This window comes from Phacochoerus africanus, chromosome 14 (assembly GCF_016906955.1).
Source record: "Phacochoerus africanus isolate WHEZ1 chromosome 14, ROS_Pafr_v1, whole genome shotgun sequence".
Taxonomy (NCBI): domain Eukaryota; kingdom Metazoa; phylum Chordata; class Mammalia; order Artiodactyla; family Suidae; genus Phacochoerus; species Phacochoerus africanus.
Window position 1 is genome coordinate 47,603,916 of NC_062557.1, and position 16,655 is coordinate 47,620,570.

General features: G+C 41.5%; 1 protein-coding gene across 9 annotated transcripts in view; it reads right to left on the reverse strand.

Annotated features, from left to right (window-relative positions):
- SMYD4 (SET and MYND domain containing 4) overlaps window positions 1-16,655 on the reverse strand; it is a 72,339-nt gene that overhangs the window by 47,967 nt on the left and 7,717 nt on the right. For all 9 annotated transcript variants that reach the window (XR_007132003.1, XR_007132004.1, XR_007132002.1 and 6 more), the window contains exon 3: window positions 3,727-3,871. Coding sequence is in view for 3 of the 9 variants with exons in the window: in XM_047759097.1 (XP_047615053.1) it covers window positions 3,727-3,871 (145 nt within the window). In the remaining 6 variants the exon portion in view is untranslated. The remainder of the gene's footprint in view (window positions 1-3,726; window positions 3,872-16,655) is intronic.

The window sequence follows — 16,655 nt, forward strand, 5'->3', positions numbered from 1 at the left end:
CCACAGCCACAGCAACTCAGGATCTGAGCCATGTCTGCGACCTACACCACAGCTCACACCAACGCTGGATCCTTAATCCACTGAATGAGGCCAGGGATTGAATCCGTGTCCTCGTGGATATTAGGTTCATTAACCATGATGGAAACTACTAAGATGCCACTTTTTTAAAAGTGTCAAATTAGCAGAGAAAAGGAAATTTTTTTTTTTTTTTAGTGCTGCACCTGCGGCATATGCAGGTTCCCAGGCTAGGGGTCGAATGGGAGCTGTAGCTGCCGGCCTACACCACAGCCACAGAAACTCAGGATCTGAGCCGCATCTGGGACCCACACCACAGCTCACGGCAACACCAGATCCTTAACCCACTGAGTGAGGCCAGGGATCGAACTCACAACCTCGTGGTTCCTAGTCGGAGTCGTTAACCACTGAGCCATGATGGGAACGCTGAGAAAAGTAAAGTAAACTCGACAGCAGATTGGGTGATTGGGTTAGTGTAGGAGTGGGATAATGGGCATTCTCATACATTGCTAGTGGGAGTGTAAACTGGTCTCATGATTATGCAGGCAATTGAGCAATATACCTATCTCTTAATATATATATGTTTATCTCCACTGACCCAGCAATTCCTCTTCTAGGAATTTATCCCACAAATAGAATCTTTTATACTACAGATATATGGAAAATAACATATTTGCAAAGTTTCTCATCACAGAACTGTTTGAAATAGCAAAAGATGGGAAACAAATATTGATCTAGAGGATACTAATTATTATTTCCATATAATGGAACATAAATGGAAAAAGTGCAGTGCTGAACAATGTGTATAGAATGTTATTTATGTAAAAAAGTGTGTGTGTGTGTGTGTGTGTGTGTGCAGGAGTGGGAGATTATTTGTATTTATTTATATATGCCCAAGTACCTCTGGAAAGATACCTCTAACAATGATAGCGAGGTGGCTGGGGAACAGAGGAAGCTGACTGCACTGTATATTCTTGCACCTTTTTTTTTCTTTCTTTCTATGGCCACACCCATGGCATGTGGATGTTCCCAGGCTAGGGACTGAATGGGAGTTTCGGCTGCTGGCCTTGCCACAGCCACAGGAATGCCGATCTGAGCCGCGTCTGCGACCTACACCAGAGCTCTCGGCAATGCCGGATCCTTAACTCACTGAGCAGAGCCAGGGGATTGAACTCATACCTTCATGGATTCAGATTCATTACCACTGAGCCACAATGGGAACTCCCCTCCTGCACCTTTTAATTCTAGTTATGCAAACACATTTCTTATTCAAAAATAAATAGCTACAATGATGATGATAATGATAACACTGTAACAACCAGTATTACTTAGGATATAGCGGAATGAACATTCCCATACTCTGCTAGAAGGGATACAACTAGTTTTTTCCTGGAGAACATTCAGCATCCAGTGCCAAAGGCTTTAAAACACATTCAATTGACCCAGCAATTGCCCTTCAAGGAATTTATCCTCAGGAAATAATCAGGTGTGTACAAATATTTACATAGAAAGATGCGCCTTGCAGCTTTATGATACTCAACAATCTGCCAACATTAGGAGATGCTAAATCAAGCACAGTTCTCTGCAATGGAGCGCTAAGCCAGCCGTAAAAAATCATGTTCTAGTGGAAAATTTAATAACATGAGAAAATGGTCACAATAAATTGTCGAGGGGGAAAAAAGCAGGTTACAAAACAGTAAGTACAGCATTATCGCAATTTTGTAAAAGAACAACATACTTTCAGAGGAAAAAGCGGCTGGCTGGATGTAAGCAAAAATGTTAACAGTGCTTATCTGTGGTTATAGGATTTTTTTTTTCTCACTTTTTATGCGTCTCTATATTTTCCAAGTAAACATATATTACATTTACAATCAGACAAAAAAAAAACCAAGTATTTTTTTAAAAAGAAAGAAAACAGCAGCTCTATAAAAAACTGCAAAGTACCATAATCACCAAAATACAAGCTTCATGGAATAGCAAGGCTCATCTGCCTCCACATTCTGAGCAAACCTTAATTTTTTGCCTGATATAGGTTATTTTACTTATTTTCCTTGAACAACGTCCCTGTGATCACAATTATGATGCACACGCATAAAGCTGAAGAGATTAGCTCTGAAAAAGAAGCATTAAGCCATTTATCAGTGATCACTACAGCTAATGGATTTTAATTCTGCAGCAATCACTGATGCTTACATTAGTCAGCTAAGCACTTTGCTGTAGCATTACAAAGCAGGACTTTGATCAATTTTAGAAGCTGCTGTGGTAGGTCTTATAGTTTTTAGAAAATGAATTCCAAACTTTAAGCATTGTCTGCTAAAGATGCAGAGTAGGGGTACACTCTTCAAATTCACACTCGTTCTTTTTTTTTTTTTTTTTGTCTTTTTGCCATTTCTTGGGCCGCTCCTGAGGCATATGGGAGGCTCCCAGGCTAGGGGTCTAATCAAAGCTGTAGCTGCCAGCCTACGCCAGAGCCACAGCAACGCAGGATCCAAGCCGCGTCTGCGACCTACACCACAGCTCACGGCAATGCCAGATCGTTAACCCACTGAGCAAGGGCAGGGATCAAACCCGAAACCTCATGGTTCCTAGTCGGATTCGTTAACCACTGCGCCACGACGGGAACTCCCCTCGTTCTTTTTTAAAAAATTTTTTATTATAGTTGATTTACAATGTTCCTCAATTCCTGCTGTATAACAAAGTGACCCCCACACGCATCCTTTTAATATATAAGGTTCACTGACGGTGCAGGGGTCCATATATTCTTGCTTTTTTTTGTTTTTTGTTTTTTTTTTTGGCTGTATGGTAGCATGCAGAAGTTCCCTGGCTAGGGATTGAACCTATGCCACAGCAGTGACAAAGCTGGATCCTTAACCCACTGAGCCACCAGGGAATTCCTATATTCTTGCTTTGGAGTTCCCATCGTGGTGCAGTGCTTAACGAATCCGACTAGGAACCATGAGGTTGCAGGTTCGATCCCTTGCTCAGTGGGTTGAGGATCTGGCATTGCCGTGAGCTGTGGTGTAGGTTGCAGACGCGGCTCGGATCCCGAGTTGCTGTGGCTCTGGTGTAGGCCGGCAGCAACAGCTCCGATTGGACCCCTAGCCTGGGAACCTCCATATGCCACAGGAGCGGCCCAAGAAATCACAAAAAGACAAAAAAAAAACCCCTATATTCTTGCTTTAAATCCATATTTATCTCTTAAAAAATTATGGAAGGAAATCTCTTAGGGATTTTGTTCCAGTTCCTACTCTAAAAGCAAGACAGAAGGTTGTTAAAAACCACTATTCCTCCTCAAAACCTAGCTCACTGATGGTTAGTGTAATCATTTTTTTCTTTTTTGTGTCTTTTTAGTGCCACACCCATGGTATGTGGAAGTTCACAGGCTAGGGGTAGAATCATTGCTGCGGCTGCTGGCCCACGCCACAGCCATAGCAACGCCGGATCCAAGCTGCATCCATGATCAATGCTGCAACTTGTGGCAACGCCAGATCTTTAACCCACCAAGCAAGACCAGGGATCGAACCTTCTCCTCATGGATACCAGTCGGGTTCATTAACACTGAGCCACAATGGGAACGCCAAGTTTTCTTTCTTAAATCCAACCCAAAATTAACAGACAAGGCTACCAGTAGCTACACAATAACTCTCTTTTGAAGAGATATGCATTGTTAAATTGTTGAGTGTCCCTCCTGCTGAGCTGGGGGTGTCTTACCTTGGAGTAGAGTAGTGTGGCTCCCATATAATCCTTCTCATGGAATTTTTTGTTTCCTTCTTCTCTGTAGAAAAGGGGAGCATCTGGGTCCTTTCCTACAAGGTAACCTCCAGAAAGCCTTTTTAAAAACATCTCATCCTCAGGCCTTCATGAAGAAAGAAAGAACAACAACAAAAAGCACAAATTTATATCAAGGAAAACGCCGAACCATTGCACGTGCAACAGGAGTGAGCGCCTTCAAAACACTGGGACACAAGAGGTCATGTGACCAGCGGAATACCTTGTGTCCTCAGAGACACAGGGACTAGAATTTCTATTTAGGGGAATAGAATGTAATTTTTAAAATGATCGATCTCGCAATTACTGCCCAATAAACCATTTCTTGGATAATGCATGATACAGAAGTGTGGATGTGGAGAAGGACATGATAATGGAGTCCTTGCACCAAGGCAAACGCTCCATCTAAACTCTGCTGAAAATACCTGAGGGAATGGCTGACAGAGGAGAGGGGGAAAGCGAGGGAGGAAGGGGGGGGAGGAAGAGAGAGGGAAGAGGAGGGAGAAGAGGACCAAAGAATGAATGAAAGTAAAGGTAGTAAAATGTTAACATTTGTGGAATCTGAAAGGGTATTGAACAGCAATTCTTTTTGTTTTGTTTTTGTCTTTTTGCCTTTTCTAGGGCCACTCCCACGGCATATGGAGGTTCCCAGGCTAGGGGTCGAATCGGAGCTGTAGCCGCCGGCCTACATCAGAGCCACAGCAACGCGGGATCCGAGCCGTGTCTGTGACCTAAACCACAGCTCACCGCAACGCCGGATCCTTAACCCACTGAGCAAGGCCAGGGATTGAACCCGCAACCTCACAGTTCCTAGTCGGATTCGTTAACCACTGCGCCACGACGGGAACTCCTGAACAGCAATTCTTTATCTTATTTTTACAAGTAAATCTGAAATTATTTCAACCTGCAAGTTTTTCAAGATAGGTATATGAATTCTCTAGTATATAAATATATAAACATACATATATAAATACATAAACATACACACGCAGGCAACAGAGAATACATCTTTTTTCTAATATGGTGAAACAGTATAAAATAACCTAGACTACGCTCTTTGACTATACAATGTAGTGATGCAAATATGAATAACATGGAAACTAAAAACTCTCTTATAGCAGCTCTTGGGTCAAAGGGGAAATCACAGTCAAAACTTAAGAATAAAAAAAAAACAAAACTTCAGAATGTTTAGAAAAGTGGTTTTCAAATTTTTGCTTACAAAGACCCACAATAAGAAATACCTTTCACATTGTGATTCAGTATGATGTATCTGTGTATGTATATATGGAAATTTCACACAACATTATTTAAGTTATATCAAATATGATTAACATTTAAACACAATATAGAAAAATCTCAAATAACGAAAAGAAAAATAAGGAGGGAAGTTCCTATCATAGCTCGGTGGTAACAAGCCCGACTAATATCCATGAGGATGCGGGTTTGATCCCTGGCCTTGCTCAGTGGGTTAAGGATCTGGCATTGCTATGAGCTGTGGTGTAGGTTGCAAACTCTGCTCAGATCCTGTGTTGCTGTGGCTGTGGTGTAGGGCGGCAGCTACAGCTCCTATTCAATTCCTGGCCTGGCCCTAAAAAAAAAAAAAACAGGAGGATTTCTCTTGCCGTACAGTGGTTAAGGATCAGGTGTTGTCACTGCAGCGGCTTATGTCACTGCTGTGGCATGGGTTTAATCCCTGGCCTGGGAACTTCCACATGCCACAGACGTGTCCAAAAAGAAAAAAAAAAAAAGAGAGAGATTTTATTTCAATCAGAAGGTGTGCTTGCATATTCTAAATTTATTCCAGTCCAGAAAATATGAGGATAATACCCCATGAATATCTGGTGCACCACAGAGCCTATTCTTTGTTTGTTTTGGGGCTGCTTTAAATTAGGTTAAACCTGAAAATCCTATTCAAACAAAAAAGCAGTGGTAAACAGTAATAATAGCAAAACTCTTCTTGCCTAATGACAGATTATTTTTTAATCTTAATCCAAAATGATGATAAACTCAATGTTTTTGTAATTGTTCTTCAGTGTAATTAAGAACTAAGCTGCAATAATTCATTCTTCCGGCACCAAGTTTAACTCAGTAATTAATTCAAACTTTTGAAAAGCAAATAGATGTTTCAAGTTGTTTTTTAAATATTTCATATTTTCTTCTAGAATGTTATGACAAAAAATTTGAGGAAGTGAGATGGAAAATTTTTCTATGTAGTTTCTTTTTTTCCTAGCCACATCTGTGGCATACAGAAGTTCCTGGGCCAGGGATCCAGTTACAGCTGCAGCTGTGGCCTATACCACAGGTATGGCAATGCCAGATCCTTAACCCACTGCACTGGGCCAGGGACTGAACTCATGTTGGCGGAGACAATGCTGGATGATTAACTCACTGCGCCACAGCAGGAAGTCCCTAATTAATTTTTTTACTATGGTAAGATATTTTAAAAATTGTCATTTTAAGCCATTTTAAGTATATAGTTCAGTGGCATTAAGCACACTTCACAATGTTGTGCAACTGTCACCACCATCCATTTCCAGAACTTTTTCACCATCCAAAACTAGAACTCTGCATTCTTTTTCTTTTTCTTTTTTTCTTTTTAGTTCCACACCCACAGCATATGGGGTTTGGAGGTTCCCAGACTAGGGGTTGAACTGGAGCTACAGCTGCCGGCCTATGGCCTACAGCACAGCCACATCAATACAGGATCTGAGCCATGTCTTCAACCTACATCACAGCTCACGACAATGCCAGGTCCTTAACCCACTGACGAGGCCAGGGAATGAAACTGCAACCTCATGGTTCCTAGTCGGATTGCTTCTGCTGTGCCACGACGGGAACTTCGAACTCTGCATTCTTTAAACAGTAACTCTCCATTCCTCCCTTTCCCCAACCCCAGGTAACCACTATTTTACTTTGTGTCTATGAATTTTTCTATTCTAGGTACTTCATATAAGTGGAATCATAAAGTATTCGTCCTTTATGTCTGGCTTATTTCACTTGGCATAATGTTTTTCAAGACTCATTCATGTAATGTGTACTAGAATTTCATTCCTTTCTTTCTTTTTTTTTTTTGGCTGCACCCATGGCATGTAAAAGTTTGCAGGCCAGGGATCAAACAGCAGCAACCAGAGTCACTGCAGTGACATCACTGGGTCCTTAACCCACTGTGCCACAAGGGAACTCCTCGTTCCTTTTTATAGCTGCATGTATACACCACAGTTTGTTTATCTTTCATCTATTAATGGACATTTGGGCTGTCTTCAGGCTTAGCTATTGTGAATAATACTGCTCCAAACATTGGTGTGCAAACACTGTTCAAGTCTCATTTTCAATTCTTTTGGGTATAAACCCAGAAGTAGGATTGTTGGATTATACAGTGATTCCATTCTTAATTTTCTGAGGAACTGCCATTCTGTTTTCTTTCTTTCTTTTTTATTTTGGCTTTTTGTCTTTTAGGGCTGTACCCACAGCATATGGAAGTTCCCAGGCTAAGGGTCAAATCAGAGCTGTAGCCGATGGCCTATACCAGAGCCACAGCAACTCGGGGCTCTGAGCCTCGTCTTCAACCTACACCACAGGTCACAGCAATGCCAGATCCTTAACCCGCTGAGCGGGCCAGGGATGGAAATGGAGTCCCAGTGGATGCTAGTCGAGTTCGTTAACCACTGAGCCACAACGGGAACTCCACCATTCTGTTTTCCACAGTGGCTGTATCATTTTACATTCCCACCAACAGTGCACGAGTTGCTATTTTCTGACTGTTAGGTTTCTCCAATAGAAAGATAATTTTCCCTTTGTTACAAGTAATATTAATTAGCAATCTATGGGGCCATATTTTGAGACCATGTGATTAACCTGTTTCCCAATGGTCTTTCTTACATGGTTTGAGCATCCATTAACGATCATTGCCAGAAACATTTATGACACTGGGGGGTGACAAAATGGTGATTTTCTAATTCTATCATTATTTCTAAACTTATTATAATCTTCTGTAAAGACAAATGTTTCCCCCTTTCTTTTCTTTTACTTATTTCTGTATTTACATGCGTATCATCATGGACTTAAAAAATTTCATTGTGGAGTTCCTGTTGTGGTGCAGCAGAAATGTATCCAAGGAGTATTTATGAGATGTGGATTCAATCCCTGGCCTCACTCAGTGGGTTGAGGATCTGGCGTTGCCCTGAGCTGTTGTGGAGGTCACAGGCTTGGCTCAGATCCCAAGTTGCTGTGGCTGTGGCATGGGCAGATGTAGCTCCGATTTGATGCCTTAGCCTGGGAACCTCCATAATGCCATGGGTGTGGCCCTAAAAAGACAAAAACAAAAAAGAAAAAAAGTTTCACACCACTACCATCATTATACTTTTTGATGCCAAAATTGGCCTAAGTTTGGCCAGTCTTCAGACCGGCTCCTATTTTTTTTTACATAAATCCATTAGTCTTTCAGCATTTCCTTCATTTCTGGCAAAACAAAGTATTCTAGTTGAATCAGTACAAAAGCAAAACAAACAGTAAGGCAGTGAGTGTGGATAATGAGTCTGCTAAGGATTCCCTAGGATGCTGTAGATTATCAATGGGGGGGGGGGTTGCTTCATCTGCCTTAGAAGGTCTTCAATATTTTTTATTTTTTTAATTTTTGCTGTCTTTTTGTCTTTTTAGGGCTGCTTCTGTGGCATATGGAGGTTCCCAGGCTAGGGGTCTAATAGGAGCTGTAGCCGCCGGCCTACGCCAGAGCCACAGCAACGCAGGATCCGAGCTGCATCTGCAACCTACACCACAGCTCATGGCAACTCCGGATCCTTAACTCACTGAGCAAGGACAGAGATCAAACCCTCAGCCTCATGGTTCCAAGTTGGATTCGTTAACCACTGAGCCACAACGGGAACCCCAGAAGGTCTTCAGTATTGATGAAAGGCATCTAATTTGGGAAAACATTCCTCTAAGATTGTAAATGGCAAAAAAGAAAAATGTGTGCCTGGCTTTAAGCTTTAAAGGCCCAATTCACATTTTTATTTAATGGACATGCATCCAGAGATTAGAAGTTTAAATCTTTTTTGGTTATTTTATTTATTTTTGTTGCCCTGAGTGGGCCAGGGATCAGATTCAAGCCTCAGTTGTGACCTATGCCACAACTGTGGCAACTATGGATCCTTAATCAAATGTGCTGGGCCAGGGATCAAACCTGTGTCTTGGTGCTCCAGAGATGCCACTGATCGTGTTCTGCCACAGCGGGAACTCCTTTTTGGTCATTTTAGATTATGACTAAACAGTTTCACAAAAAGCTCTTCAGAACTAACTTAGCAGTTTCACAAACATAACTTGTTACACAGAGGGACGGGAATGAAGTAGTGAGAGATACACAAGACAAATAAAAATAGAGGCAATTATTAACTCCAGGGAAAATAAGAGTTGTACAAGAATGGAAATGTAGGAGTTCCCGTCGTGGCACAGTGGTTAATGAATCAGACTAGGAACCATGAAGTTGTGGGTTTGATCCCCGGCCTTGCTCAGTGGGTTAAGGATCCGGCATTGCTGTGAGCTGTGGTGTTGGTTGCAGATCCTGCGTTGCTGTGGCTCTGGTATAGGCCGGTGGCTACAGCTCCGATTAAACCCCTAGCCTGGGAACCTCCATATGCCATGGGAGCAGCCCTAGAAAAGGCAAAAAGACAAAAAACAAAAAGAACGGAAGTGTAATTCAAAGCATATTTACATAGACATAGTAATATACACATCGAAATCTGGTTTAACCAGTATCATATTCTATTGGTTATAGATTATAAATTATAATATAGTTTTGACAATAGAATGAGGGAACAACAAAGTATATACGTGTGAGTTGAGGGTAAGAGAGCTAGATTTGACATCTAAAATTAAAAATTCAGGAGTTCCCTTCGTGGCTCAGTGGTAACGAACCCGACTAGGATCCATGAGGAGGCGGGTTCGATCCCTCGCTCGCTCAGTGGATTAGGATCTGGCATTGCCTTGAGCTGTGGTGTAGGTCGAAGATGCAGCTCGAATCCTATGTTGCTGTGGCAGTGGTGTAGCTCCAATGTGACCCCTAGCCTGGGAGCTTTCATATGCTGTGGGTGCAGTCCTAAGGAGCAAAAAAAAAAATTTTTTTTAATTAATTAAAATAAAAATTAAAAAAATAGCAGTACTAGCATACTGTTTAGTAATTTGAAATTAAATGCTAGAAGAAACAGTTAAAATAATTTAACGTAACTGTCTCTGGAGGACAGAAGTAGGGAAGAATAAGACGGCATTGTTTTTCTCTGAAACACTCTGAGTTTTTACACTATATGCATATTACTCTGATAAAAAATTAAACTAAAAAAGGAAAATACTAATAAGGTACCGGGTCTGGAGTTCCTGTTGTGGCTCAGTGGTTAACGAATCTGACTAGCATCCATGAGGACGCAGGTTGATCCCTGGCCTTGTTCAGTGGGTTAAGTATCTGGCGTGGCCATGAGCTGTGGTGTAGGTCACAGATGCGGCTTGGATCCTGCGTTGCTGTGGTGTAGGCCAGAAGCTACAGTTCTGATTGGACCCCTAGCCTGGGAACGTCCATATGCCATGGATATGGCCCTAAAAATCAAGAAAAAAATAAAATAAAATAAGGTACCAGGTCTACATAATTTTACAGGATTTTTATACCAGCCTTTTTTTTTTTTTTTTTTTTTGACCATGCCTGCAGCATGCAAAAGTTCCCAGGCCAGGGACCAAACCCATGCCATAGCAGTGACAATGCCAGATCCTTTAACCACTAGGCCACCAAGGAACTCCTCTACCAGTTTTAAAGAATCAAATAATTCCTACATTACATAAACTATCTCAGAACATAGACAAAGATGGGAAGCTCTCCAATTCACACTGTGGGGCTACCATAACCCTGACACCAAGAATTGACAAATAGAACACAGAAAAAAAAAAACATGCAGGGTAGTACCATTTATGAACACAGGTATAAAAATCCTAAAAATAACATCAACAAACTGAATCTAGCTGTGTGTTAAAAGAAAGACAAATAATAACCAGAGTTTATCTCCAAAGCAGTTCAACTTTGGTAAATATACTGATGTAAATCCTGCATTAACAGGTTAAAGGAGAAAAAGAAAATGATAATTCCTCCCAAAATACATAAAAAAAAACTGATAAACTTAAACATTTATTTATGAAAGAATATACGGCAATTTCCTTAAACTGGGAAAGGGTAATACTATAAACCTAGTGCAGTGTCCTAAACGGCTGCTACTATTCAGCACTGCACTAGAGGTCTAACTAATGGTATAATTAAAAAATAGAAGAAGAGGTATAAATATGGAAAGGAGGAATACTGCCTGCAGATATACTTACTAAAAATTCTAAGTGGACTGGCATAAAAATGATGAAATAATGTGAAAGTACAGTTATGTGGCCTATTATAAGATGATTCCTGTATTAACATACCAATCACCAGACAGAGAATGTAATTGAGGGGAAAAGTCTTATTCACAAGCATAACAAAAATCCTAACAAGTAAGGATAAATCTAAGAGGAAATGTGCAAGACCTATATAAAGAAAATGATAAAACTTTGCTTAAGGACATAAAAGAAGCCCTGAACAAGGGGTAAGACATACCCTTTACTTAGATGAGGAAATTTTAAATTGTAAAGATGTCAAATCTCCCTAAATGAATCTATAAATCCAACACAATCCCAATCAAAAACCCAACGACACTTTTTTTTTGTCTTTTTGTCTTTTCTAGGGCCGCTCCCACGGCATATGGAGGTTCCCAGGCTAGGGGTCTAATCGGAGCTGTAGCTGCTGGCCTACACCAGAGCCACAGCAACGTGGGATCTGCGACCTACACCACAGCTCACAGCAATGCCGGATCCTTAACCCGCTGACCAAGGCCAGGGATCGAACCCTCAACCTCATGATTCCTAGTCTGATTCGTTAACCACTGCGCCATGATGGGAACTCCCCGACACTTTTTTTTATCGAACTTGACAGTCAGTTCTAAAGTTCACATGGGGGAAAATAGCCAAAGATATTCTTGAAAAAGAATAATGACTCTGTGTGTGTATGTGTGTGAACTTGGCTTAACAGATAGCAAAGCCACATTTGTACCAGATGTCCCTGCTTTCAAGTGCTCCTTCTCACTACATCTGGTAATTAAATCTCAGGGGGAAACCATTCTTTGTGGCTGAAGTAGGATCAACCCCAATTCCACAACAGGATTGGGTATGTGATATGGGCCTAGCCAGCGAGAGGAACCCACACCTTTGGTTGAATGGGTATGCACGCGATCAAAGTTAGGCTGAACAGAGTCCAACCTAGACTTTTTCTGCCGAAACTTTTGGGAAAGGTGGCCTCTTTTCTTGTGGTTACTAAGCTATCAGGCTGTGCTCACAGCTACCAAGAGTTATAATGCCTACCAGGTGGAGAGAGTCTGTCTGACAGACGAGGAGATAAAGAGTCTGATGAGAGCATCTGAGCTCCTGGATACAACCCTGCCTGAAAACAGATCTGCCTTTGCATATTCTAGTTTCATAGCCTATAGATAACCTAATTAGAGCTGGGTTACTGTCACCTAAAACTGAAAGAATTCTGATACTATAAAGTCACAGTAATTAAAACTCTTTGGTTTTGAACAGAAACAAATTTATGGATAAGCGGGAATTTAATTCATAATAAATATGGTATTCTGAAGCACTGGGGAAAGGATGGACTATTCAATAAATGATGTGGGAAATTATCTGGAGAAAAACATAACATTCCCTCACATCATACGCAAAAATAAATTCCAGGTGGATTAGAGGGCTAAAACATAAAACTACAAGAAATAGGAGAAAATAAGGAATGTTTTTATAATCCTGGTGAAGCATAGACTACCCTAAGACATATAACCCATGACAACTATGGCTGTATAAAAGTTAAAACACATGCACACAATCTATATACAGTAGGAGACACAATAAGTAAAATAAGAAAATGATAGACTATGAGAAAAATTAGTAACACACAGAGCAAAGAATTATATAGCCAGATTTATTTATTTATGTATGTATATATGCATGTACGTATTTTTTGTCTTTTGTCTTTTTAGGGCCTCACCCTCAGCATATGGAGGTTCCCAGGCTAGGGGTCTAATTGGAGCTGTAGCTGCCACAGCAACACCAGATCTGAGCCGTGTCTGTGACCTACACCACAGCTCATGGCAATGCCAGATCCTTAACCCACTGAGCAAGGGATCGAACCTGCAACCTCATAGTTCCTAGTCTGATTCGTTTCTGCCACGCCACAATGGGAACTCCTACACAGCCAGATTTATGAAGACCTCTCATAAATTCAAAAGAAAAAGACACCTACTTGAGAAATGGGTAAAGGACATGAATAATTCATAGAATAAATATAAATGGGTTGTAACATCAGAAACGGTGTTTTACTTCACTAGTAATCAGAAAAATGCAAATTAAAACAAGATTGTTTTGTCCTTATAGTTCCCCAAATTAAAGACTGTTGCTTTCTTTTTTTTGTTGCTGTTGTTGTTGTTATTGTTGTTGTTGCTGTTGTTGCTATTTCTTGGGCCGCTCCCGCAGCATATGGAGGTTCCCAGGCTAGGGGTTGAATCGGAGCTGTAGCCACCGGCCTACGCCAGAGCCACAGCAACGCGGGATCCGAGCCGCGTCTGCAACCTACACCACAGCTCATGGCAACGCCGGATTGTTAACCCACTGAGCAAGGGCAGGGACCGAACCCGCAACCTCATGGTTCCTAGTCGGATTCGTTAACCACTGCGCCACGACGGGAACTCCGACTGTTGCTTTCTAATGTTAATGAGAATTAACATTATAATAATAATGTTAATGTTTATGTTAAACTGGCAAAGCCTTTTTGGAAAACAATTTGGCAGTGTTTTTATTTTTTTTTAATTATTATTTTTAAATTTTATGGCTGCACCCATGGCATATGGAAGTTCCTGGACCAGGGACTGAATATGAGTGACAGTTGTGACCTATGCCGCACCTATGGCAATACTGGATCTTTCATCCCACGGCGCTGGGCTGGCGATCAAACCAGCATCTCTGCAGCAACCTGAGCCACTGCAGTGGGATTCCTAACCCATTTTCCCACGGCAGGAACACCGATATTTTTATTTATTTATTTATTTATTTACTGTGGCATATGCAGTTCCCAGGCCAGGGAATTGTATTTATTGTATTTATCTACAAATGTATGAGAATACATAAAAAAGAACTAGAAGGCTCTAATAACTTGTAATTATCTGTGCGAAAGAGAGTGAGAAGGCTGAAGGGGAAACTTTCATGTTTTAATTTATTAAATAGTGTGTTAATCTTTTGAGATGAGAATGTATTTGTATCTTATTAACATTTATAACAAAGAAAAACAAGCCAAAGGAAAAAAAAAAGTTTAACCCTAATTGTGCCTAGTATCTGAACCAGCAAAGCTCAATGCCAAATTTGTTATTTCATTCAGTCAAAATCTGAGGGCCTCTATGTGCCAGACACCATAATAGTTGTTGGCACAAGGATAAATATGAAAACCTTGAACTTGAAAAGTGTGTGTTTATGTGTACATATAACACTCACGTGTCATACTGAGTACAACCATGTGCCAGTCACTGAACTAAGAGCTTTACCAAACTGTCATTCAATCAATATTTATTGATTACCCATTTTTGGGGGTTTTTTGGAGGTGCCCATGGCACACAGAAGTTTCTGGGCCAGGAACCCACACCATAGCAGTGACCTGAGCCAGATCTTTTAACCTGCTGCACCAGCAAGGAACTCCATGATTACCTGCTTTTGTTTGTTTGTTTTGTCTTTTCTTTTTCAGCTGTACCCGTGCCATATGAAAGTTCCTGGGTCAGGAATCAAATTCAAATCCAAGGCACAGCTGCAACCTATGCTGCACATGTGGCAATACTGGATCCTTAACTGCTGTGCTGGGCTGGGAATCAAACTGGCAACACCACAGAGACAAGCTGGATCATTACCCCACTGTGCCACAATGGAACACTTGAGTACCTATTTTTTTTTTTTTTTGACATTACACTACTCTTGTCTGCAGAAAGACAAACAAATACAGACATGGCCCTTGCCTTCATGGTGTTCATAGTCTAGTAATAAAGCAGACATTAATCAAATGATTACACAAATATAAAAAGGAAAGGTATGCAGAGCTGTTAATGCAAAAAAAAAAAAAAAGATTCTGCTAGGACTCAGGGAAGGCTTTCCCAAGGAAGATATGGCTCATCCTTCAGGATGAGCAGAAGTTAATTAGTTCTCAGGGCATGGGTAGCGTGCATAGGAAAAGCATTTCAGGCAACCTGAAGAAAAGGCCACATGACAAGCAGCAAGCAGCATAACTGTACCAAGAACTAAAAGAAGGCTAATGTCTGAAAGGGGAGTGTGGTGGAAGAGAAGGCCAGAGACAGGCAATGGTCAGACTGCAACGTCTTACTGCCAATATTAAGAATTATAGGAATTCCCTTCGTGGCTCAGCGGTTAACAACCCGACTAGGATCCATGAGGATGTGGGTTCGATCCCTGGTCTTGCTCAGTGGGTTAAGTATCTGGTGTTGCCGTGAGTTGTGGTGTAGGCTGGCAGCTACAGTTCCGACTGGACCCCTAGCCTGGGAACCTCCACATGCGGTGGGTGCAGCCCTCCCCCCAAAAAAGGAGAATTTTAGCCTTTATTGTAAGAGCAAAAGAAACTTCTGAAAGGTTTTAAGTGAGACCAATATAATCTGATTTGCGTTTTGAAAGATGATTCCTGCTGTGATATAAAAAATAGTTTGGAGGGAGGCAAGGATGGATGTGGGAAACAGGAAGCTACTGTAATGGTCCAGCTACCACATGAATCTGGATTAGGGAGATACAGGGAGTGTATTAGTCTTTTGCTGCTACTGTAACAAATTACCACAAAATCAGTGGCTTAAAACAAACAAAAATCTATCATCTTACAGTTTTGAAGGGCAGAAGTCTGGCATGGGTCTCAATGGGCTAAAATCAAGGTGTTGGTAGGGATGAATTGTTTTCTGGAGGTTCCTGGGGAGAATCTATTTCCTTGCCTTTCCCAGTTTCTAGAGGCTGCCTATATTCCTTGGCTTGTGTCTCCCTTTCTCTGTCTTGAAAGCCAGTAATGTTTCATTCCTGACCATTCTTTCATAGTCACATTGATAGGGATGGAGTAGGCACAGGTGGTTGTAGAAGTCCCACTAGGGGATCACAGATAAAGAGGGAAACCTCGGGGATGTCGGGAGACCACTATAAATTCAACAAAGCCATCAGAACAAGGCAGGCTTGCTTAACTAGTGGAGGTGTGAGAATTGCCTCAGGTGATTGGGTGGGGATGGGATGAGGCCTACTTTCAGATTCGGACCAAGGGCAAGAGTGTGAAGACTGCCCTTCAGCTGATTTGAATATACACCTTACCAGATACTAAGGAGGAGTTACTATTCCCAGAAAGGAAGAGGCAGGCCTTTCCAATTCCCACGCCTGTTGGATGGTAAAACCGTGGCCCACGGGGTCCTTAGGGCAGAGGTTCCTTGCTTGTCTGCCTGCATCTCTCCAAGCATCCTATCTTAATAAATCTGTTTCTTGCCTATCACTGTTTCTCGCTGAATTTCTGCTACACGGAGGCATAAAGAACCTGAACCTCAGTGAGTCCAGACACAGGGTAATTCTAATTTAAAACCATGGGTTCAAGTCCCGGCACATGGGTTCAAGTTCCAATCTGGGTTCTGGCTGGGTTCAGGCCATTAGTGCTGTCAGCTTCAACATCTCCCTCTGACTCCTCTCTTCTGCCTCCTTTTTTTTCTACATGCCCCCCCACCCCCATTTTTCTGGCTGAGCCTGCAGCACGTGGA